Raw genomic sequence first — 24,759 nt, forward strand, 5'->3', positions numbered from 1 at the left:
AGCTCAGGGCACAACTTGTACCCGGGTCAGTCCACAGTGGGCCAGGCTGTCCAGGGGCAGAGCCTCCATCATTCCTGTTCTGCTGGCAGCCACCCTACCCCCCAATTCCTGGCCTCATGCATAGGTGTCCTGGTTCCCAGCCAGTGTCCAGCCTGTGGGCACCTCCATCGATGGCTGGACTACTGCCTACTTCATTAAGTGTTTGCTAGCCAGGTCCTGCTGTGAGGGCAGCTGGTACAGTGTGGCAGGGAAGGGGCCAGGTAGCAGGCCTCCACAGAGACCTGGCTAGCTTTAGTGCCCCTGTGGAGGGCAGCAGGTGGGAGGTCCAAGCCAGCCTCCACCTTCACCAGGCACTGCTCCTCCTGGACCCACCCTTTCCATCCACAAGATGCTCATTAAAACCCTGGAGGGGTGGAAGGGCTCTCTACAAAGGTCAGAGGCCACTGTGGGTGGGGGAGGCCAACAGATGGAGGCATTCCCAGTCAGCAAAGTCACCATGGCAGGCCACAGAGCTGCTAGAGGATGGGGCAGGCAGCCGATTCAACACCTCTGGGGGCTGGAGCAGGGAGCTAAGACGGTGAGGAGGGGAGGTGCCCAGAAACCACTGCCCCACCCCAGGAGCACCCAGGTCTCCTGTGGAAGCACCTCTTCCACACCCCTGCTCACATGATATCCCCTTCCTTCGGACCTCTTCCGGGTCCGCTGGAGTCCTGCACCCCTCCAGAGCAGACTGCTGGAGGTTGGGCTCCGGGATCAGACTACAGGGCCTGCCAAGAACAGCAGGACAGTGTTCTTAGCGGGGCTCCTCTGCGCTAACCTCCCCAGGCTGAGCTCGGAATCCCGGTAGGAGTGAGGAAGCCGGGGCTGTGCCATTCCGTGAGCCCATGTGACGACCAACATCTCCTGGAGTGGCGCCAGTCTCCCCCAGTCTGAAATTGGGAGGTGGGGCCGTGTTCGGGATGTCCTCCCCGCCCCGGGGCAGCGGCCTGTGGCCCCTCTGGGAGGGCTGGAGAGGGGGCGTGGTGCGCGCCCTCGGGATTTATGAGAACCAGACACAGACTTCCTCGGTTGCGACATCTGGGCCTCCTCGAGGCTCCCCATTGTCCCCGCAGTCAGGGTCCAGACACAGCGTCCATCCCTGCCTAGCTCCGGTCACCAAGGGGCGCTCGGAAAGTATCCACGCCCGGTCCCCCCACCACACAGGGCACCTTTCGGGACGCACAGCCGCGTGCTGGGAGCCAGCACCCCGGGCCCCGGGAGACGCCTCGGGGCGGGCTGGATGCCGGCGCCCGGTCTGAGGCCGGCTGCGCGACCCGCGACCACGGCCCCAAATGGGATGGATCCTGGCTATTTCCCAACCCCTCTGGCCGCTGGCCGCGCGAACTCTGCTCCACCACAGCTAAGGGGAACCTAGCCCGGGTCGCTGAAGCCGCCGCCGCAAGGATGAGGGTTGGGGGCGCGTCAGGGGCGGGGCCTGTGCGGCGCGAGGCGGGAGGGGGCGGGGCTCAAGGCGGGGGCGGGGCCCGGAGGCGCGCGCCGCGGGGGCGGGGGGCACGACGGGGAGCGGGCGGGGCGCGCGCCGCGCGGGGTTGAGCTCGGAGCGCGCGGGGCTCGGCAGCCCGGGGAGCTGCGCGGGGGCCGTGCCGGGACCGCGAGGAGCGCACGAGCCTTCGAGGCTGTGAACCAGGGAGGGAGGAGCCGCCGCCGCCTCCGCCGCCGGGGGCTCCCGCCCGGAGGGAACCAAACCCGCCGCGGACCATGAGCCGCCGGGCCCCGGGAGCCCGGCCGCAGTCGGGGCAGTGCTCCGCCGGCTCCCCGGCCCGCGCGGCCCCAGCTGCACGCCTGTAGGTAAGGCCTGCTGGTCCTCAGTTCCCGGTCCCCTGGTCCCTCACCGGGGCTCTCGGCAGTCCCTGAGGGCGTGCGTGTGTGTGCGCACCGCTGCCCCGGGAAGCGCGGCCGCACGCGCCCTGGTCCGAGCGTGTCGTCTTTGTGTGCGCGGGTGGGAGGGAAGAGGATGCGCGAGCGAGGGATGCGCCCCCGCTGGGATCGGCTCCCGGACCCCCATCTGGGGCCGGGCGGGGAGTGGCGAGATGGGTCGAAGCGCCTCCGGAGCAGCTGCGCCCTCGCCCCCTCCTCTGACCCGGGCTGGGCAGTGGAGCGAGCGCAGCTGGTCCCCGGAGGCGGGGTCCTTGGAAGTGGGGAGGGGACGCTCAGGTCTCTTTCCTCGGAGGGAGGAAGGGGTGGGTCAACCTAGAAGGAGCACGAGGCCCACGAGCTGGAGTGGGAAGAGATCCCATCTAGGCCACAGTTCCAGGCTGGCACGCCCTCCATTCGGCCCAGGCCCTCTTTCCCACGGCCACCATTCCAGACCCGCCCACCCTAGAGTTCCCAGACAGCCCCCGTTAGTGGGATGGATTGCCGAGGGTGCCCCGGAGTCCGGCGCCTTTAAGAAGGGGCGGGTTCGTGCCCTCCATTCAGGCCCTTCGGCCTCGGCCATTGAGGAACCTGCGGGCAGCGTGAATCAGAGTCGCGCCAGAGCAGCTGCCAGGCCAGGAAGGGATGGGGACCAACCTCGCCCTCAGCAGCCCCCAAAGTAAGGTCTTCAGGGAGAGAGTCCGCAGTAACCCGGGCCTCTGAGGAGCCACGCAGGGCAGACTGGACAGCCTCGGGAGGGACCGTGAACATGAATAAGCCCGGATCTGTGTTCACACCCGGTCGGTGCTAGGAGAGCTTCCGACCTGGGTTGAACCCGACCTCTTCCTCTGCCTCTCGAGCCAACATCATCTACCCTGCAAAATGAGGATGGTTCTTCCTGCTTCCTGAGGGGTGACAGGCAGGAGTTGCTTCCCTCCAACACAGGGCAGCCTGCGCCTCTTAGGGACAGGGGGCCCAAGGCACGGCTTCTGCTACTGCAGGGGTGATCCGAAGCCCTCCTGTTCTGCCCCTGCTAGGTGGGAGGGAACACTTGGCATCCCCCCAGCCTCCCTGCCTGGTCCAGAAGCCACTGGCTGGGGGAGTGACATAGAACTTTCAGCCTGGGGGCTTTGAATGAGCAGCAGTCCCTCAGTCTAGCTGGGGTCCGGGTTGAGGGGAACTCAGCAGACTTTCCCACTGGGGCTTCCTTCTACTCTTTCTTGTGTGTGTGCAGTGCTGGGAATTGAACCCAGGACCTTGTGCATGCGAGGCAAGCACTCTACCAGCTGAGCTATATCCCCATCCCCTCCTTCTACTCTTTCCCTAGAGGTCTCACCCCTGAAGTCCCAGAAGCACCATCCTGGGGTGTGAGTGGTCACAGGCAAGAGCTGCTGCTGCTGCTGCCGCCCACCTAGTCCAGCGGGTCCAGTTACCCAAGGGCTAGTGCACATGGTTTTCCTACCCTCATTGTGAAAAATCCACCTACAGTTTCCAAACCCCTCTTTTCTACTTAGTGTGGCCCTCCGAGGACTCTAGAACTCACATTTCCGGGTTGGTTCCCTTGAGGATGTGAGATGGGGGTGTCCACCCAGATGGACCCTGGCCCTCCAGGGCTGAGTTGCTGGTCTGGAGCTGACTTGTGTCAGGATAAGGGCATCAGTGCTGTTTCTCAGGTGATGGTCACAACAGCCCTGTGGATTTGGCACTGTTCTCATTCCTGTCTTACAGAGGTGGGGACAAATTTAAGGGAGGTGGAACTTGCCCACAGACCCTCAGCCCACAGACCAGGCCTCCTGCCACTTTTCTCTGACAGTCCCGAGGGCACAGGGATTGGGAGCTGGGAACCTGATGGCTGTGGTCCCCACAGGGGTCTGATCCGGGCTTGGGCCTGCCTTCCCTCCTGATGATCCCCACCACCCATATGGGCCCACAGCGGTGGCCAGAACTCCCAGGCCTGGGGAGGTTTCTCCCCCCTCCCTTGGTTGGGTCATTTTTCTGGCTGTGCTCTCTCCCGGGGGATACAGGTGTGACCTTAACATGAGGTCACAGCCCACACCTGTTTGGGCAGCAAGAGGCAGAGCATCCCGTGTGGGAACTCAATGTCATCTGGTTCCTCCAGTTGAAGCCAGGTTGGGCTCCAGAACAGGGCCACGCAGGGGCAAATGTAACAGCACTTGGGTGCCACAGTCTGTTGGAGGAAACAGGTCACCAGTCATGTGATGTCATGAGGAGCAAGGTAGGGGGAAAACAGGATCAAGGGGCGGGCATTCTGGGCCTCCAGACTGCCAGCTACCAAGGCAGAGCGATGGGAGTAGGCAGGGTGACACGGGCTGGATGCTGAGACTCGAGCAGAGGACAGGTAGGGTTGGAGGGAGAGGGGGTGTAGAACTTCCATGTGCTGAGTTTGAGGCTCCCTGAGATCAGCCAGGCTGGGAGCTGAGGAGCTCAGAGAAGGGCCCTGGGACCCTTAATCAGCACCTGAAGTGCCCAGAGTTCTAGGCTGCTCAGGACTGAGGGAGCCATGGAGGTGGCAGTTAGGAGTCACAGGTATGTGGGTCATGAAAAGATCAGAAGGCGGACTGGTGCGCTGAGTGGCAGCACTGAGGGGAGCATCCTGCAGATCTTGGGGCCTGGGCTGGGGCTCACGTGATGTCCGTAACACTGGGAGAGGGGGAGAAGTTGAAAGGTTCAAGCTAAAGCTGGAGAGGGGCCTCTCTGCTCTGCAACCTGAGGAAGGCAGCATGGAGTGGGAGAGAGTAGGGCCAGTGCAGCTGGAGCCAGCCCAGCCTGCTCTCCACCTTCAAAGCCTGTTGAGGAACTGTCCAGCACTGGGTGCTCCTGAAGGAAGATGGGCCTACCTCTTAAGACCCCAGGTCCCAGCCCCTCTTCTTGTCCTGGCCCCCATTTCTACTCATCTGACCCTGATCAAGTCCCAGCTGTGGATTTTCCTGCCCCTCAGGCTCAGAGTTCTCCCTCCTTTCCCCCAGTGCAGGGACTGGGTCCTGCCACTGTGCCTTCAGGTTCTCCAGGAACAGTCCCTGCTGGGTGTAGTTTGTGCTCCAGGAAGGGACAGCCCTGGAACTTGGCTCCAAATGCCTCTCTTGCCCATTCTGCAACCCTGGGCCTCTTCCATGGTTCTTGGCACATAGTGAGAGCCCAGGAAAAACCCAGTTAATGAGGGGCTGTCGCCTCCCTGGCCAGAACCCCATTTCTTCATCTGCACAAAGGGACAATCCTTCTTATGGGGAAGATGTGCGTAGTCAGGTTTTAAACAGGCATGGTCCCCTTAGATTCTTTTTCTTTTTGGTATTGGGTATTGAACCCAGAGGTGCTCTACCACTAAGCCACAACCCCAGCACTTTTTTTTGGGGGGGGGGGGACAGGGTCTCACTTAGATGCCCAGGCTGGCCTCAAATTTGTGATCCTCCTGCCTCAGCCTCCTGAGTTACTGGGATTACAGGCGTGCACCACCATGCCTAGCTGAGAAGTGGGTTCCTAAAAGCTGACTTTGGCTACACTGTGGAGCCTGTATTTATGGGGAGAGGCCTGGGAAGAAGCCCCGGCAGCTTCTGCCCAGAGCGGTGGACACAGGATATTTAAGAAGTTGAAGCAGAAGAGCTTTGACTTTTAAACAAATTACTTACTCAGTCCTCATGACAGCCCTGTGACATTGGGGCTGCTCTGACTCTCCATCTTAACAGGGAAACTGAGGCCCCGGGAGGCCAAGGGACCATCCAGCTAGGAAGTGGGTGCCAGGGTGTGTGTGTGTGTGCTGGGATTCAAACTGGAAAGGACTGGCTTCAGATCTCAGGGCTTTTAACTACTCCATTGTCCCAATGTGTCAAGTGAACAGATTTTGGCAGGGAGATGCCCAAGCCGTAGGGGCCCCTATAATGGGGAGCGACTGTCTAATGTAGCCATGCCCCCCTCCTTGAGACTGAGGTCTTCAGGCTCCAGAGCCAGCAGGCTTGTCAAGGGTTGTCAGTAAAAGCTAGGGTGCTCTGCAGAAGAGCTCCCTCAGGGCGGGCACACACACACACACACACACACACACACAGTGACAGAGGATGGGTTGCTTAAGAAGCCGGTGGTGTTCTGGACTGTTCTAAAAGCTGCCTCTCAGCCATGCTCCTCCAAGCAGGTCATGAATCAGGAAGCTCTATCCCAACTGTCAAGTTCAACTATGGAATCCAACGGGCCTCCCTCTTGAGACCCCAGGCCCCAGCTCCTCGTCTTGTCCTGGCCCCTGTTTTCTTGCTTGGGAAAGCCAAGACCACCCAGGGTCCCCTGCCACTCACCCATACAGAGGCAGGGTCTCAAGGACTCTTAATCCACACCTGTCCCTGACACCTGCATCCACTCTGCCCCAAAGTCCCAGCAGGTTCAAGGGTGTTAAGAAGAAAAATCATGCCCACTTCTGCACTCTGCCAGGGATATAGGGTGAGCACCGATTCTGGGTGGGATGTGCTGGGGAATTCCAGTTGTAGCCTCCCTCGGGCAGGAGGCCCTGGTCACAGCTTGCCCATGGAGACAGTTTCTGGGAAGGTGAGGGATGGGTTGGCCTCAAGAACCAGCCCCCAAGTGTCCGACAGCTAGTGGAAGTCCCTCCAGGGTGGAGGGACGTTGGTCTGAGTTTTGCGTGGTCAGGGGTACCCAGAGAGGGAGCTGGGGTGCCCCTGAAAGGAACAGTCCTGCAGAGGCCTGGGGGCACTAGAGGAAGAGCAGTCTTAGTGTCAAGTGCTGTCCAGTGGTCAGGCCAAGCCAGCGCTAAGGAAAGACACGATGAGGCATGGTTAGGACCAAAGGATGGCGGGAGACAGACTGGGGCTTTGCCTCCTCTTGGTGTGTTGGGGGGAGGCCTCAGTTTCCCTATAGCAAGTGGTTATTGGAGGGTGGCGCTGCCAGCCTCGAACAGAGGAGCCTTAGTTCTGACCGCCTTCCCCCTCACACACTGGGTCCTCCACGGATGGAGCGGAGTGAGGGTGCAGAAGGAAAGGCCAATCTTGGGGTGAGCATGTTGCCTGCGTCCTGCCAGGCAGTACGCCTGTGTGGGGCAGCCTTGCCTCGGGCGGTGGACCATCCTTCCTCTCTGGACACAGTAGCCTGTGGTGCGGAGGCCGATGCGCCCAGAAACCCAAGCCCCTGCAGTCTGTGGGCGGGGCTTTTGCCTCTCCCCGCCCCCAGGCCGCCACCCACTACGCGGTGGATCGATTGGTCGCCGGCCCATTAGTGGGGGCGTCTCGCTGGCTCATCAATATTTTAAGGAATGACCCGGCCTTGGGGTCCGGAACTGCGCGCTGGCTGGGGCTGGAGACCGGCTCCCCCCGCCCTTTTCCAATTTTCGATACTATTTTTACCTGCGGAAAGCCGGCCGCCCCCTCCCCCGCCCTGTGCGGCGGGTGGCGGGGCTGCATATCCAGCCCAGCTTGGGGCCGGTCGTGGGCCGGGTTCTGGCCTTGGGATGAGGACTGGCCTTGGAAAAAACGGAGAGCAGGGACTGGATCAGGTTTCCTCCACCCCGCCCCTCCGAAGCCCCATCCCACCCCTCCGAAGCCCCATCCCACCAAGATGGGAACCAATACAAAAAGAGAAAAAGAAAACGGTTTTTTTTTTTTTTTTCGGGAGAAGAAGCCAGACAGCTCAGGCAAGCCTAGGAAAAGCTGGGGGCGACAGACTGGGGAGGGTGGTCTGCCGCCCACGCGCCCTGGGGCCAGCACCGGATCCCTGGAGCATGGCGACTTCCTTTGTCTCCAGTCCCAGCCCTCAGAGAGGAAACTGAAGGTGGGAGGGAACCCCAGCCGGTTCCTGGCTGCAGTGCAGTGACAGCTGGACCCCAGTCTTCGGTATCCAAGGGCCATGGCCTCTGCGTCAGAATCAGGAGCCCCTGCCACCGCTGGTCCCTCTTTACCAGAGGGGAAGCTGAGGCCCTGGGAGACACTGGGTCTGCCCCAGAGGGCCAGATCTCCCAGACTGGTTCAGCAGGCCTTTTCTGGCTCCCTGGGGACCATAGGAGGAAGGCTGGGACCTGACCACAGAAACCTGAGGGCCGGGGGCCTTAGGGTTGATGGAGCTTGGGAGGGAGATCCAGTGCAGGGCCAGCCCTGGAAGAGGAGAGAATTTTGCACAGTCCAAGGCTGGAAGAATTCGGGTAGCTGGAGGAGTGACCTGGGCAGAACACAGGCAGAACTGGGAGGCTACAGGCCCAGGGAGCCCTAGGCCAGCTGAGTTCAATGCACAGACCTTCAAGGCCAGCCCAGACAGTAGGAGCAAGGGTGACAGTCCATCCTGTCTCTGGTGCCTCTGGGTTCTCCGCCCCCTTGGACCCTCCTTTCTCCGTATCTGGATCCACAGTTCCCTGCACAGTGATTGTTTGAATGTTACACTGGCTGGTCCCCTGAGTTGGATGGAAACACTTCTGGCCCCACCCAGAGGACAGGGGAAACCACCCTGGCCTGCCCAAGCCTGCACTTGCTCAGAACATTGCAGGGTCCACTTCTCATGCTGCTCTTCTGGGGAAGGGGGCCCCCATTTGCATTTGAGGAAAACAACCTCTGAGATTGGGGGTGTGGTCAGCATGTCTCAGGGAGCAGGAGGGTTAGGCCTTGAACCCAGGTCAGCTGCTTGGCATTCTCCCCAACTCTGGTCCCAAAGACAGTTAGGGACAGCACACCCTTACTCTAGCCATAGCCAGATCCTCTTCCCTGTGGTCTACAGCCTCCCCTCTATCTCCTATGGAGGAGAAACTGGGCCCCAGTTTTCTGTCTCCTATGGAGGAGAAACTGGGCCCCAGTTTCTCCATCTGTAACTAGGTGCAGTGCTCCTTGCTGACCCTGATGCTTGAGGACTTTTACCTCTGGCTACTTGACCCTTGCTTAGCCCCCAGGGACACAGAGGGCTGCTGGGCCCATGGGCTCCTGACCAGCCAGCAGTGTTGAGGAGGAGTGGTCGGGGCAGCCCCGACCCAGTGCCTTCCCACCAGTTCCTGCTTTAGACATGACCACACCTGCCAAGAGCCTTGGCAGGGTCCTCTTCAAGTTCCACCCCTCCCCATGAGGGCCAGCTGCACCTACATGTGACAGCCTTCCCAGGGCCCTGTCCCTTGACTCCATCCCTTCTCCCTGGGGAGATTTTTCCCAGCCAGCAGGAAGAGTGGGAGGGACAGGGAACGGATGGCCCCTGCCTGCCCCACCGGCCCCACGTAGGGCTCACTTGCTTCACCTAGCCTTCCTGAGCCGCCCGGTTCCCTATTCTTTTTTTTTTTTTTTTTTTTTTTTTTTAAAGAGAGAGTGAGAGAGGGGGACAGAGAGAGAGAGAGAGAATTTTAACATTTATTTATTTTTTCTTAGTTCTTGGCGGACACAACATCTTTGTTGGTATGTGGTGCTGCTGAGGATCGAACCCGGGCCGCACGCATGCTAGGCGAGCGCGCTACCGCTTGAGCCACATCCCCAGCCCCCCGGTTCCCTATTCTGACCCCTGTAGAGGTTTCAGTAGTACGGGGGAGTGAGGGGGAGGGGACATGGCCACTGTGGCCCTGGCCTGCTGGATATATGGATGGGCTTGGGGCCCTGGGACAGGGCCTTGTGGTTTTAGCTGCAGCCCACCCCCCAGGAAGTGCCCCTGGGGATCTGCCTCCCCACCTTCTCTGGAAGCCATGCTGACTGCTGGCAGGTGTGCTGCTGCCCTGTCCCCAGGGGAAGGAGCAAGAGCCAGCCATCTGGGGTATGACCCAGGCCTGCCTTGGCCCTGAAGGAGTGCTTGTGCCAGGTCCGGAGACAGTGGGAGCACCCTGCAATTAGAACTCGCTGGAGAGACACACAGGAGGGGGCTGTGGAGCCCAGAGGAGCCACCTGTGCCAGCCTGGGCAGGAGAGGCCAGGAAGGGCTTCCTGGGGGAAGCAGCCCCTGGACTTGTTCTAGAAGAGTGAGTAGGAGTTATCCAGGGATGAGAGGAGGAGCAGCAGGGCAGGGAAAAGGTCAGGCCTGAGCACTGACCCCCATTTTCATGGATTCAGCACCTCCACCTCCAAATCTAAAGCCCTGGTAAGTCCCACTGCAGCCATTGATCAGGCTGCAGATGGGAATCCCAGACCTTCCTAACCTCCTGGCTCCCTCACCCCAGTACTGGGCAGGAGTCTCCCCGCCAGTTTGGAAACCTGTCCTCAGTACTTCCTCCCCAGGCGGGTCCTGTGGCTTGCGACTGCAGATGGAAGCTGACCCAAGGAGAGGGAATTCCCAGGGTGCCCTCAGCGCAGAGGCCCTGCAGGTGGTCCCTGGAAATAGGGCAGCCGTTCTCACCTGGCACTTAATTACAGGGCCCGGCTCCCGGGGAGGCCTGAGATGGTGCTCCCCAGAGCTGGGAGAGAGGAGCATGCCGGGAACTGGGGGGATCCTGGGAGGGCAGGTGAGGGCATGGCCCCCTGTCAGCCCCTTAGGGGGACAGTCCCTCCATCCCAACACCAGGCTGGTCCCTCAGGCAGGAGGGCCCCAGGGCAGAGCCTCAGCTCCTCACTTATTTTCCCTTAGTGATTTTCACCCTGGCCTGGAGGGGGGTGGGAGTGTGCACCTGGGCCTGGCCCCCGGGGAAAATGGCCACTTAGGGGGACCAGGAGGCAAGTCCCCACAAGTAACCAACTGGACATGGGGAAGGATGGCCTTGCTGTGCAGTAGGAAGGAAGCTAAGGAGGTAGCCGCTGGGATTCCTAGGTTGAAGATTCCTCCAGAAGGCTGGGCTTGGCCAGGAGTTCTGGAGGGGACAGCAAGCAGGCCTCTGTGAGGGGAGTGGGACCTTCAATGCCCGTACACACGAAAAATGGCCCGTGCTCTTTCCACATAGGGAGGTGACCCCTGAGTCCCAGACTCATGAAGACCTAGATAAGAATTCTAGACCTGTCTTGTCACTGATAAGTCCTCAGGCCCCGTGTGGTGACAGCTGTGACACCACGTGGTGTGCTGAACACGTTCATTTGTTCCTTCATTCCGTCAGTGTTGACTGAGCACCTGCTATGTGCCCAGTTCTGGGGACAGCTACACTTAGACTTGCAGCACTGTCACTATTCCTGCCTTGTGGAACCTGCCTTCTGGAGGAAGAGGGCAGAGGAGGACACACAACCAGATGAGCAGACACATGCTATGTCAGGTGACAGTGCATGCCATGGAGACTCCAAACAGGCACGGGGCACAGAGCGTCTGTGCTGGAGAGTGTGGAACATTTATTGTTCTCAATAGAGTGTCCAGGCCAGGCAGTGGGACAGAATGATATTAGAAAAACCCCAAAGGATGTGAGGGAGAGGACACTGAAGGCACAAGCAAAGGCCCTGAGGTGGGAGCCCAGCCAGCACACCTCCAGGATGGCAAGTAGGCAGGTGCCCGGGAGCAAGCAGCAGAAGATGGGTCTACAGAGGTAAATGCAGTAGCTGCTGCCAGGCCTGGGGAGCCGGGTAGGACTCTGACTTCTGCTCCCAGCCTTGGTCGGATTTGAGGGCAAAGGGACCAAATGTGTCCTGTGTTTTAGAAATGGTGACTGGGGTCCTGGTGGAAAGCAGACTAGGGACTCAGGTCAGGCTCGCTGGACAGGTGAAGGCGCTCTGAAGTACTGCAGGCAAGGGAAGGATTTTTCTTTTTCTCCCCCTGAACTTGGGGTTGAACTCTGGGCAGCTCTACCGCTGAGCCACATCCCCAGCCCTTTTTTATTTTGAGACACGGTCTTGCTAAGCGGCTGAGGCTGATCTCAAACTTGCAGTCTTCCTGCCTTGCCCTCCCAAGTCGTCACTGGAATTAGAGGCCACCATGCCAGGCTTGGGAAGGACTCAGAGGCCTGTGGAGGAGTGGCCAAGGGCTGGCTGTGCTCTCTGCTCATTTCAGAGGCAGAGCCAATCGGATTGTGTGTGACTTCTTCTTGCCCACCAGGCTTTGGGGACCTTAGAAGAGGTTACTGAGGAAAGTGAGGTCACTGAAGGCTTGTAGGGGCCCCACTTTAAGGCATCTGTCACTCCAGCCTCCTCTGCAGACCACAGGCATGACCCTGGGGTTCCCTGAGATTGCTGTTTGGAAGGATATGAATGTGGGGCTCCCTTCCTGGGGACACCGCGTTGTCCTCTGTTTCCTTCCTCTTCACTCTTCCCTGCTGCTCTAGCAGCTGAGGGCAGCACCCCGCCGCACTTACATGCACAGCCTTGGGGAGCCCGGCTGCCCAAAGGAGGTGATAGATGGGCACGCAGTTCAGTGGTCAGAAGGTCACTGCTGCTCTTGTCCCCACAGCTGCAGGGTACCGCGATGGGACGGGAGCCATGAACGGTGCCGACCCTGGCGCCGCCGCCGCTACCCCGGTCCCTGTCCCGGACTGGCGGCAGTTCTGCGAGCTGCACGCGCAAGTGGCCGCCGTGGACTTCGCGCACAAGTTTTGCCGCTTCTTGCGGGACAACCCGGCCTACGACACGCCCGACGCCGGGACCTCCTTTTCCCGCCACTTCACCGCCAACTTCCTGGACGTCTTCAGCGAGGAGGTGCGCCGCATGCTGGTGGCAGGGCCAGCGTCGCGGGGGACCCCTGAGCGCGCCAACGCCATGGAGCCTGAGCCCGTGGGGACCTCAGCGCTCAAGACTACTGCCTATGGCCACTCGCGGAGCTCGGAGGACGTGTCGGCGCACGTGGCGGCCAAGGCCCGGGTCCGTAAGGGCTTCTCCCTGCGCAACATGAGCCTGTGTGTGGTGGACGGTGTGCGGGACATGTGGCACCGTCGCGCCTCCCCTGAGCCTGAAGCTGGGGCCACCCCGCGGGCCGCTGAGCCCCCTGCGGAGCCACGTGACAAGTGGACGCGTCGCCTGCGGCTATCACGGACTCTGGCGGCCAAGGTGGAGCTGGTGGACATCCAGCGCGAGGGTGCGCTGCGCTTTATGGTGGCGGACGATGCAGCCACAGGCCCTGGGGGCGCCGCGCAGTGGCAGAAGTGCCGCCTGCTCCTACGCAGGGCGGTGGCTGGGGAACGCTTCCGCCTGGAGTTCTTCGTGCCACCCAAGGTGAGCTTCTCCTTGTACCGGGAGGATGGAGGAGGAGAAGGGCAGCAGCTCGGGCAACTGCTGGCTGAGGACCCAGTGGCCTCATCAGATGGACAGGGTGGAGCCTGTGGTGCCAGGATGCTGGCCCAGCTCTGCCTCCTGGGTAAACCCCACCCTTCCTCTGTGAACCAGGAAAGGGAACCGCGCCTGGGTGCTAAGGAGCCTGCCTGGCCGCCTGTCCTCCTTTCCTCCTCACCCTGGCACCAGGGCAGGCACTGGTCAGCGAGGAGGCCTGCTGGATGAGGGACAGGCAGTGACAGAGCACACTCAGAGAGGGGCCCCAGGAGGCCTGCTTCTGGGCTGCCAGGCTCCAGCCCTGCTCTGCCCAAGTGGCCCTTTTCCAGCCAGAGGAAGGCAAGGCTTCTCACTGGCCGTCACCACCTCTTGGGTGTCTCTGCTCACTGTCTGAGTGCACTGGCCCCTGGCCCTCTTGGGGACTGGCCATCAGAACACTGATGGTAGCTTGGGCCTTCTCCAAGTGGCAAGCCTGCTTGTTAGTAAAGTGGGAATGATTGTCCCCTTAGTATTCACCTCCTGAGATCCCACCATGTGCCCGGCCCTCAGGCTGGTGGCCATGTGCACATACAAGATGTCCTCCTCCCAGTACCCCAGTCAGGTGGGCACCTGGTCCCCAGGTCACAGAAGAAAACACAAACTTATTATACCCAGAAAAGGGGTGTGGCCTATCCCCAGTGGGTGGCAGAGATGGGCTAATTATACCCATCACCCTGGTGTTTGGGTTTGAAAGGAGTGGGGGTGGGGGTCCCTGGCACACAGGTTGAGCAGGTATAGAAACTGACAACACCCCTCGGGGGCCCATGGAGGCTCCCGGCCACCCCAGGGCCCGCCTGAGTCTCTTGGGAACTCAGCATACCCCTCCTAGAAATGCAGGTGCGTGGGCTCCCGAGGACAGGTGCTCATGAGCCACAGGGCTCTAGAGAGGTGACTTCCCTGAGACACTCTGAAGAGCTTCTCCCCAAGTCCCAGAACTCCCAGGCTTCACAAGGACTCTTTGCCAGTCCCCTTAGGTCCCTGAGAGAAATCATAGCCACTAAGCCCAACTCCACCCCTTGGCAGACAGGGAGACCAAGGCCCCGTGAGAGGTGGGGCTCACTCAAGGTCACCCAGAGGGCAGGGACAGAGGCCCAAGGCTTTACCCCCTCCACCCCTGAGTGGCAGTCACAGCTGTCTGTCTGTAAATAGCTGTGTCTGCTGCCCTGGGGGAGGGGACGCAGCAGCTGGTGCCCTCTGCCTTGGTCTCTGCAGAACCTGCCAGCTTTACCACTGTCAGAAGGCAGGTTCCTGAGGGCTCACAGGACCCTTCCACAACCTCTGAGGAAGACCAGCGTGTTTCTACCCCATAATGTCTTCCTCATCTTCACACAATCATTGGAACATATCTTGGTATTTGGGAGTGCTCCCAGGGGAAGGGTGGATCACACCAGGGGGCATTTTCTGTTGCTATAATAAAATACCTGAAGCTAGATATTAGATAAAGAAAAGAGATTTCTTCATCCCAATTTTGGAGGCTGAAAGTCCAAGAGCAGGAAGCTCCACGTTTCCGGTCTCTGCTGAGGATCTTCTTGGCCTGTCACAACACGGCAGAGAAGGCAAAAGGGAAATGGCTGCATGCCGGGAAGGCCAAGTTTATGGAGCAATCAATCTCCCTCCTGGAACAGCGCCAGGGGCCCTGGAGACTACATTAACCTCTTCCCAGGGCAGTGCCCCCAGTGACCCGCCACCTTCCACCAGACTCCAATTCTTAAAGGTCCCACTGCCTCCTGAAAGCGGCAGAGTGGGGACCCAGCCTCCAGCACAGGTCCCCTTGGGGAGCAAACCACGTCCAAACCCCAGAACATGCTAAGGGCTCAGGTTGGGTTTTCCAAATGTGTCTGGCCACAGGGTGGAGGAGCACCCAGAGCACCCCTGCTGACACCCCACTGCTGGGCCACCCCCCAGGTCTGCATCTCCCTTCACCTCTGGGCACCGGCTGCACCTCAGAGCAGTCGGGAGTGTGGAGTCTGCCGGCGCAGGGCCTGGGCTGGGTGTCCCAGCCCAAGTCTCTGGCTTCCTGCCCTCTCATCCCAGCAGGAAGGGTCTCTAACCCCAGGTCCCCTCAGCCCTACTCCAGGGCAGACTTACGGACCCAAGAAGCAGTGGGGCTGGCCTCTGCCATTGGGGGGCCACCAGGAAACCCACATTTGCAGGCTGGATACAAACTTTAATAGAGTGAGCTCCTGGGGCCCCCAGGAAAGACACTGGAGCTGCCCAAAGGGGGACAGGGACAGGGCATGAGCTGAGGGAGCAAAGACAGTGGGGAAGGAGCACAGGAGTTCTGTCAGGACCAGCTGCCCCAGTACAGCTGGCCCCAGGTGCCAGCCCGAGGGACCACAGTGCCTCCCGCCAGCAGGAACCTCCACTGCCCTACCCACCCCATGACCACCAGGACCCCCAGCCCCACTGGCTACTCTGATGGCCTGACACCCTGCCCAGCCAAGCCCCTGGGTCATGGCTCCCAGCCCAGCCCTGCAGCCACTGGACGGTGGCCAGGCCTGCCAGGAATTCCCTGCTGCCTGCCCACCGAATGTGTGGTCTTTCCCTTTCCTCCTAGAAAGTCCCTGTCCTAGAGCCCGAACCCTCCGGGAATCCCAGTCCCAGGTCCAAGGCCACGACGGCCATGAGCTTTGGGGCAGAGCACACAGAGCCAGGCACCTAGAGAGCCTCCCAGGGAAACTGCCAGCGCCCTGGGTGCCCCTGCAGCGGCACTGGGAACACTAGTCTCTTTTACCCACAGCTGGGGACAGGGCCCTGCTCTGCTCCAGAGCCCTATTCTGAGGCAGGAGCGCTGAGCCAGCTCCTCACCTGAAGCAGGAGGCCAACTTTTCTTCTTTGTTTGTTTGTGTTTTTTTTTTTAATGAACTAGAAGAGAATAGAAAACACCACATTCCATCACACACAGGGCAAGTATCGCCCAGTGGGACGCTGGTTTCAGATACTTTTACCTGGGTAGGTGCGTGCTGGGCGGCAGCGTCAAGTGCATTTCTTACTGTGGGTCAAGGTCAAAAATGGGAAGACCGCAGGTCTGGAGGAGTTGTTGGGGGGGGGCAGCCCAGGTGGGGCTCACCCCTCCAGACCTGTGGGTCGGAGGCTCAGTCCAGTCAATCTTAGTCCATCCCTGACTTGCTGCATGACCACAGTGGGACGTCCCTCATTGCCTCCCTCAACTTTCCCATCTGTGAACTGGGGACTAGGACACCTTTATGCCAGGGTGGCCACAGCAGTTCCACGCTGGGGACTGCTCTGATCCCCGAGAGCTAGGAGAGGTAGAGAGGGTGTCGGGAGGCCCTGGGACAGCCCTGACTGACCTTTCCCCTGGCCTCCTAGGCCTCCAGGCCCAAGGTCAGCATCCCTCTGTCGGCCATCATTGAGGTCCGCACCACCATGCCCTTGGAGATGCCTGAGAAGGACAACACCTTCGTGCTCAAGGTGAGGCCCCGCCCTGGTCCCGAAGATCCTCTGGCTGCCCAAGACCACCTCCCTCCTGGGTGGCCAGCTGAGGGCAACGGGGGGAGGAAGCCCCTGGGACAGATGTCTCATACCTACCCAGGACCCGAGTCTGGGGCTGGGCTCTGGGTAGGTAGGTAGGTGGCCGGGCACCAGGGGCCATCTGGACCCCGTCCCATTTCCTCCGGGCCTGGGTGAGTTTCACTTCCTCCCCTCCCTTCCTTGCTGGAGCCAGGGCACATGCACCCCCCAGGCAGAAGTGGTGGCCAGCTTGCAGCAGTTATGCAAATGTTCCTGTCGCAGGGCACTGGAGTGTGGGAACCGGCCTGGGCCCACAGAGGGCACAAAGGCACTGCGGGTGGCGGGAGGCACCCCATCCTTTTCCCAGGCCCCACCTTCCCTGGGGTGGCCTGCTGGTCTACTGAGGACATGGCTCTGGGCTGCCAGGGCTGCGGTCCCTGTGCCTCCTGGAAGGATCAGAGAGTGTTTGTGAGGCAGAGTCCCCAGGGATGCCTGGTCCCACCCACCCAAAGCCACATGAAGCCCCCACCCTCTTCTCCAGGCCCGGGGGCGGGGGGGTTGTGTATTTACCCACCCACCCCTGTGTGTTTAGTCACGAACTCACTAATGCATTGGGCAAACATCTTCCCACCCTTTACCCTGAGTCACCCCAGGCTGGGGGCTGAGGACACAGCCCTTGCCCACCTGGCATTCCCATCTGCGGGGTGTCCCCTGTACAAGCCCTGAAGCGGAGGGACTTGCCTGCCAGCTCCATGGTGGTACTCGGTTTCCCCGTATGTTCAGAGAGAGATTAAAGAAGGGTCTCTGGGGACCCTCCCAACCCAATACTGTATTTTTACAGAGACAAAAAGCCAAGAGCATGAGGCCTGGGCAACCCAGAGACTTGGGTTAAGGTCCCAGCACTATCACTGATTGCTGTGTGATTTAAGCAAGTTATTTGGCCTCTCTGAACCTCAGTCATCATCATCTATAAAATGGGGACAAGCCAGGCATGGTGGCACACAGCAGCAATTCCAGCAACTCGAGAGGCTAAGACAGGAGAATTACAAATTTGAGGCCAGACTGGGCAACGTAGTGAGACCCTGTCTCAAAATAAAAAATTAAAAGGGCTGGAAAATGGCTCAGTGGTAACATGCCCCTGGGTTCAAGCCCCACTATTGCAATAAAATACATTAATCAAATGGGGACAGGACATCAGCCCCCAGCCATGGAGCTGGTGGAAGCTTATTCTATGAGCTGTGGGGTAGATCATACTAGCCCTAGCTCTCACAAGGGCCCTCTGGAGGTGACTTCTCTGGGGAGTGTGGCCATATTGGTAAAGTTCCAGGTGCAAAAGCAGGGGAGCCCCTCAACTCACCATGCTGGGGGTCCAGGCCACTGTCCTTCCCCAGCCAGCCTGGCCTCCTTGAGGCTACAGCTCCAGGGCCTGAGGACATCAGGTCCCGTGGAGCTGGGCTGCACCCCTGGGGCCCTGGCCTGGGTTTGGGCTGGTGCCTGGTGATGGCCCCACTGTCCTCCTGCCTCCTCACCCCCACGAGTCACATGCACATTCATCCTGGGTCCGGAGCCCCCTGCCAAGGGGAGGGAGGCTGGCGCTGGCCCACACCCTGACGCCCTCTTTCCCAGGTGGAGAATGGAGCCGAGTACATCCTGGAGACCATCGACTCCCTGCAGAAACACTCCTGGGTGGCCGACATCCAGGGCTGCGTGGACCCTGGGTGAGTGCTGGAGTGGCCCCAGGAGGGGGACAGGCTGGGCCCTCGATCCTGACCACACAGGGAGCAGCCTCTAGAGCAGGGCAGGAGCTAAGCTCTAGAAACGGGCTTTGCTCATCCTAGTCCCCTCCAGGTGGGTGCCAGCCAGGCTCCCCATGCCCTGACCCCATCCTGACCACCTGTGGGCTCTGTGGGGCCTGCTCTGGAGGGCCAGGGTCTAGGGACCTGGAAGGATTGGCCCACGTCTTGTCTTCACCTCAGGGGAGCCTCCAACTACCAAGAGATGGGCCGTGATGAGCCCCGGGGGCTGGGAGAAACCCCTAACCCAGCCCCAGCCAGGGAAGGCCTGTGGTAAAGGTGCTCGCCTAATCAGCTGCTTAGCTGAAGAGCAGGCCTGAGCCCGCAGACGGGATGAAGAAAAGCAGAAAGAACAACCCAGCAAAAGGTGTCCATGTGTACCAAGAGCCTGGGACTTGGAGGGGCTGTTAAGACCTCCAGGATGGCTGGTGCAGGAGGTTCTCATGAGAGCCCAGGAAGCTAGTAGGTCAGGACAGAAGGGAGCCATGGCGGGTCATAAGCAGGGAGCAGCTCTGGTCAGCTGTCCAGGGAGAGCAGCAGGGAGACTGACTCCACCATCTAGGAGAGATCCGGAGGCCAGGAGCAGGAGGGGCAGGCCAGCTGAGGGCCGCGCACTTGGCAGCGCTCTTCTGGCTAATGGGGTGAGCCGCCCTGGGGGAGGGGCCGCTGCTTTCTAATTAACAGCTTCATTTAAGGAAGCACAATTAAAGTCCTGAGTGCCTCCCAGGCCCTGATCCCCAAAGTGGCTGTAATCCCTCCCCTGCCACCCTGCCCGCCATCTGCTCTGCAAACTCCTTCCTGGCCTTCTCTCTTTACAGAACTGAAGAGCTGGGAGGGCCCCAGACACCTCACTTTACAAATGGGGAGACAAAGGCCTTGGGGGGCAAGGAAGCTGACCAGGCCCCGCCCACCACCAAACCCTTATTAGGGGGGCAGGAGGCATGCAGCCCCAGGGGGCACTGTACCCACTTGGTGGCCTCTAGTCAGTCATATGGTGGCCACAGAGCCAGCCTAGGGTGAGGCTGGTCATGTGACTGTCAGCCGCTGCAGGGGCGGGTTCAGGTCCCGGCAGGACACAGCTGTGCTTTCTCAACTCCACAGCGACAGCGAGGAAGACGCCGAGCTGTCCTGTGCCCGGGGAGCCTGCCTGGCCAGCCGCGTGGCCTCCTGCAGCTGTGAGCTCTTGACAGATGGTAGGAGGGGGCAGAGCTGAGTCACAGGTGACAGGGTGGGAGGGCTGGCGGCTGGGAGTGACAGATAAAGGAACGCGCTTCTCACCTGCTATTCTCCCAGCGGCAGACCCACCCCGACCCCAAGGACCCCAAGACACAGCGGCAGCTGTGGGCGCCGTGGTGACAGCCCCACACAGCCGAGCTCGAGAGGCCGTCGGAGAGTCCCTGCTCCATGTCCCACTGGAGACCTTCCTGCAGACCCTGGAGTCCCCCAGTGGCAGCGGCAGTGATGGCAATAATGCAGGTACCGTGGCAGCTGGCTCTCCTGTCCCTCCCCTCCTGGTCCCTGCCCTGGCCACGGGGACCTCTGGGTACCCTGTGGAGCCCTTGCGGAGCCTCAAAGCAGTGTCATTTCTTCCTGCTGGTCCACAGCAGTTCTGGGTTTTGTTGGCACCTGGCCCTTCCCATCAGGCCTGGTTTTCATAGAAGATGCTCATGGAATGGGGTGCAGAGGGTTGGAACTGTGGGGGGACAGGGGGCTTGATTTGTTCCCAGGTTGGTTGCCAACTTGCAGAGGGACCCAGCCCTTGCCCTCTGCTCTCAGTTCACCTTGTACTGATACCTGATGGGGGATCAGCTCCCTGCCCAGTTCTAAAATTAACCAAGCAGCATTTTACCAAAACCAAAGCGGCTGCCTCTCCTCTCTCCTCTCTGGCTTGCCCCGCCCTCTCCATCACCCTCACACTGTTGCTCCTCAGGGGAGGAAGGAGCCGCTGAGCAGGATCCCGAGGCTGAGCCAGAGCTGGAGCTCTCCGACTACCCCTGGTTCCATGGGACGCTATCACGGGTCAAGGCCGCTCAGCTGGTGCTGGCAGGTGGACCCCGGAGCCACGGCCTCTTCGTGATCCGCCAAAGTGAGACTCGGCCTGGGGAGTACGTGCTGACCTTCAACTTCCAGGGCAAAGCCAAGGCAAGTGTGCATAGGAAGCCACGGGGTAGAGCGACCACCCTGGGGCAGGTGGCCCTGGTCGTGAGGCTTAGGTGTGGCATGACTTTCCACAAATCAGGCTCACTCCTGCCTATAGGGAAGCCACCTGTTGGTGACAGGGCACCTAAGGCCAGGCCCTTCTGAGAACCAATTTGGCAAGTCCTTTGGGCACCTGTGCACTGGGGATCACACAGCACCTGGGCTTCTGAGGGCCTCCACCCAGAGCCACCTGGATGCAGGGCTGCGGCTAGCTGAGGCCCTCATGGTCGCGCCCCAACAGCGCCTCTTCCCTGCTCTGGTCACTTTACCAATCCCTCCTGGACCTGGCCTGTGCTCAGACAAGTGAGGGGAAGGAAAGTGCAGACCGGAGGGGAGGTGCTAGGCGGGGCAGGAGGGCTGCGTAGGCCTAGGGGGCAGAGCAGGGGACCCTGGTCTGAGGTGTGCAGAGGGTGAGAACTGCTGCAGCAGAAACAGGAAGGTGACCAGACAGGGCCTAAAGTGAGCAGAGGTGTGCCACCCAAGAAGGGACCATGGGCCATGATGACCTATGGGGCCAAGAAAAATATGGCAAGAAAAGTCACAAAGTGGGCAGGAACCTCCGTGCCCCCCCACCCCCACCAGACTTGTGTTTCTGATAAGGAAGCAGCTGCAGCCCTGGCTCCTTCTAGGACGTGATTTCCCATCAGTCCCTGCTGCAGGAGGGGGTGCCCTAGGACTCCAGGTCTGCAGCTGGTGGTCATTGTCTGCTGGCCCCAGCTGGCCCTCCAGTGACCTCCAGGCCTCTCTCCTGGGCAGCCCCTTGCCCGACACCTCCTTGGAAGGCAGCCTGCCTTAGCAGGTCTTCTGACAGCCAGGCACTTAACACTGTCCCCAGAGGCTCACAGGTCACTTGGTGGCCAGCACTCCTCCAGGGAGGGCCTGGATCCTGCACATGCCTAAGCCAGGGGTTAGGATAGGGCCCGGCCCACCAAGCAGCGTGGAGGGGGAAATAGGATGGGCAGGAGGCAACCTTGAATCTGCCTTTCCCCTCTGGCTGGTTGCCATTCCCCCAGAGTGAAACTGACCACTCTAGGTCTTAGTGGCAGCTAGAGCAGGACCCTCCACTGACACAGAGAAGGAAGAGCACTACTGTCCCCGAGGCAGCTCTTCCCCTCAGAGAATAAACCACAGAAGAGTGAGAAGCATCTGTCTTGCTTCCACCTGCCTCTGGGGCCCTGCTCTGCCCTGGGCCTCTGCCCAAGAGGAGGCTGAGGTGGGACCCACTGGGCTTGGAGGAAGTGCTCCAAGCTCTGTGCTCTGTGACTGGGCAAGCCTCTCCCCCTTCCTGTTTCCACATCTCTAATATGGAGGCCATGATCCCTACCTCCTGGGATTTGGGAGGGAGATGGGATGTGAAGGGCAAGGGCTCAGGCACAGAGTGGGTGCTCTCAGCCTGGCGACAACTCTTCAGTCCCAACCCAGCTCTGTTGCTCCCCTCCACCACTTATACCACAGGAGTGGCCCCACCTCCAGACCGGCCTCAGGTGTGAGAAGCACTGGGGTCGGTCTCACTGAGACTTAGTCCTCCAACAACCCCTAAAGGCACTAGACAAGCAGGTGACCAGCCCAGGACCCTGCCACTGACCACCTGCCTGTGTTCACAGCATCTGCGCCTGTCCCTGAATGGCCACGGCCAGTGCCATGTACAGCACCTTTGGTTCCAGTCTGTGCTTGACATGCTCCGCCACTTCCACACCCACCCCATTCCCCTGGAGTCAGGGGGTTCCGCTGACATCACCCTGCGCAGCTATGTGCGGGCCCAAGGCCCCCCACCTGGTAAGATGCCATCACCTGGCCCGTGTGATCCCTTAGGAAGACAAGCAGGCAGGTGGCCACCCAGCATGGCTAGTCCCTGACCCAGAGTGTCAAAGGCACTCCCTCCCCCAGCCTGACCATAGCCATTGTGAGCCATGGGGGGACAGGGGTGGGGACATCAGAAATCAAGATAGGGAGGCAGCCCCACAACAATTAGGTCCCAGACCACTGGCAAGTGGAGGGAGTGCTCAGGGGCAGCACAGGTGGGTTTTCTGGAGTTCTGCATGGGCTGGGGCTCAGCACGCAACTCTTGGGAGGAAGCACTAGCTGGGTGGTGTAGGGGGTGTCCACATACGCAAGAGGGGTACGCTGCCTGTGTCCGTGCATCGCCACTTGCACCGGGCCAGTGTTCAAAGGTGGACACTTAAAGCAGGGCCCTGGGTCCCCATGCATTCCAGGGCCACACGGCCCAGCCAGGAACTCTGCACACCTGCCTGTTTGGCCTGGGCCGGGAAGGGTGGGGCGTGGGTGCCTCGGGCTGGGCGCTGACGCCACGTGACCTCTCACTGCAGACCCCGGGCCATCGCCCAGCACCGTGCCCGCGCCCTCCGCTTGCTGGACCGAGTCCGCCGGCCAGCACTACTTCTCCAGCCTGGTCTCTGCCTCCTGCCCTCCCGCCTCGCCCTCCGATGCGGCCGGTGCCTCGTCCTCGTCCGCCTCGTCGTCCTCAGCAGCGTCGGTTCCCGCGCCCCCGCGCCCCGCGGAGGTCCCGCTGAGCGCGCGCAGCCGCAGCAACAGCGCCGAGCGCCTGCTGGAGGCCGCGGCCGGCGCCCCCGATGAGACCCCGGACGCGGCGCCGGGCCGCGCGCGCGCCGTGGAGAACCAGTACTCCTTCTATTAGAACCGCAGCGCGCCGCCACGCCCCCCGCGGACGCCACGCCCCCGGCGGCCCGGCCACGCCCACTGGCCCCAGCCTGGCGCTGGTGGGAAAAGCGAAGCTCTTCAGTGAAGACATAATGTTATTAAAGAGCCTGTTTTAGGGACTGCAACTGGCTCTCCTGTTGTCCTTTCCGCTGCGCTGGTCTCCCTTTCCTCTGGAAATCGGCTCCCTCCATTCAGGGACCGTCGCAAGGCCACACAGGCTAGGTGGAGCCCACCGCGGCCTGGACTCTGCCAGCCTCGCCCTGCTGCCTTAGGGAGCCTATTGAGATAAGCAGTGGGCTCGGAGGGTCAGGACTGGGGAAGGGGCCTTAGTGGAGCTGTGAGAGAGGAGGGGACAAGAATGTGGGGGTGCCAGAGGAAAAGAGACGCCCTGAACGGTGGGGCCGGGCCAAGTCCCCGGCGCCTTGAATGCCAGGTTGAGGAGCTGAGCCCTGGTTGGCAGAGTAGGGTGTCCTTGCACAGGTCAGTAGAGGCCTGAAAGTGTGGACAGGGTCAGGGGCCAGGGTTTCTCCTCGTTAGCCCCTTGGGCGATTGGACAATGAGAGGCTGAATTTCCCAACGACCCAAACTCAAACTCGCCCCCACCCACACCCTGTGCCTTTCCTCAAGAAAGCCAGGGCTGGAACTCTGTGTCCCCAGCCTTGGGTGGTGTTCCCTCTGTGAAAACTCCCATTCCTGCTGAGTCAAAGCCCACATCCCCTCCCCCAATCCCAACTGGTGACCTGGAACCCCAGGAGAGCCTTGTAGGACCTGGGCCATGATGTGTATAGTAGTGGACAGAAGCCACCTTGGGCTGGCTCCAAGGTTTTGCTGCTTCAGCTACCAGAACAGCACCTTCGGCTGCCACTGTGGCTACAAGGAGGCCAAGATCTGGGCCACCTCAGCTTCCAGCATCTCCATCCACTGTGGACGGAGCCCCCTGTCCTGTCCCCTGGTGGTTTGGGGCCTATATGAGGCCAAGTGCAAGTCCCCATCTCACCCCAGCAGGAGCAGAAGATCTGGTTGACGCTCAGGCTGAGCAGAACAAGGAGAGAGGTGCAAGCTGTCCGGCTGCCTCTGCCTCGGTCAGCCAGGGCCTCCTGCATGTCCCTCCCTCCTGGCAGGCTAGACACAGTCTCCAAACCTGAAGCGTCCTCCCCACTCTCAATGGATGTGGCCCTTTGGAAGGGTTCTGAGGAAGCCTCGGGAGTGAAAAGTTGACCTGCGGGTCCTCCTGATACAGCCAGCCATGGCAGAGTCCCATGGTAAGTAACCAAACGGGAATCTGAGCACAAAGGCATGTAACCTTTGCACAATCAGAGGCCCTAAGGATGGCAGCCAGGCTCTGTTCCTGTGGCGCTCCTTAAGTGAATTCAGGGAACAACTCTAGGAAATGACAAGGTGACCCTGGCTCTCCCGAAGGATGCGCCTGGAGGGTAAGCACCCGGACGACAAGTAGAAAGGGCCTCTCTTCTCTGCAGTGTGCCGCAGGGACAGATCTCGATTCTGTCACTCAATCTTGTGCTTCTAGAAAGCCTAGACTCAATGGGGCTCTAGGGAAATCACAGCAGTCGCACAGATGGCAACAGCCTCTCT

The 24,759-nt window shown here is 60.6% G+C and overlaps 1 protein-coding gene across 1 annotated transcript; it reads left to right on the forward strand.

The window, feature by feature from the left end:
* Window positions 1–1,561: 1,561 nt before the first annotated feature.
* On the forward strand, window positions 1,562–23,291 carry Sh2b2 (SH2B adaptor protein 2). Its single transcript, XM_021728569.3, has 9 exons — window positions 1,562–1,848; window positions 12,174–12,931; window positions 16,355–16,456; window positions 18,122–18,213; window positions 19,390–19,481; window positions 19,582–19,764; window positions 20,219–20,430; window positions 22,092–22,263; window positions 22,815–23,291. Exons 2-9 carry the CDS (start codon window positions 12,203–12,205, stop codon window positions 23,141–23,143), a joined length of 1,911 nt encoding a protein of 636 aa, XP_021584244.1. The 5' UTR covers window positions 1,562–1,848; window positions 12,174–12,202; the 3' UTR covers window positions 23,144–23,291.
* Window positions 23,292–24,759: the final 1,468 nt, after the last annotated feature.

Source organism: Ictidomys tridecemlineatus, chromosome 10, assembly GCF_052094955.1.
Source record: "Ictidomys tridecemlineatus isolate mIctTri1 chromosome 10, mIctTri1.hap1, whole genome shotgun sequence".
Classification (NCBI taxonomy): Eukaryota; Metazoa; Chordata; class Mammalia; order Rodentia; family Sciuridae; genus Ictidomys; species Ictidomys tridecemlineatus.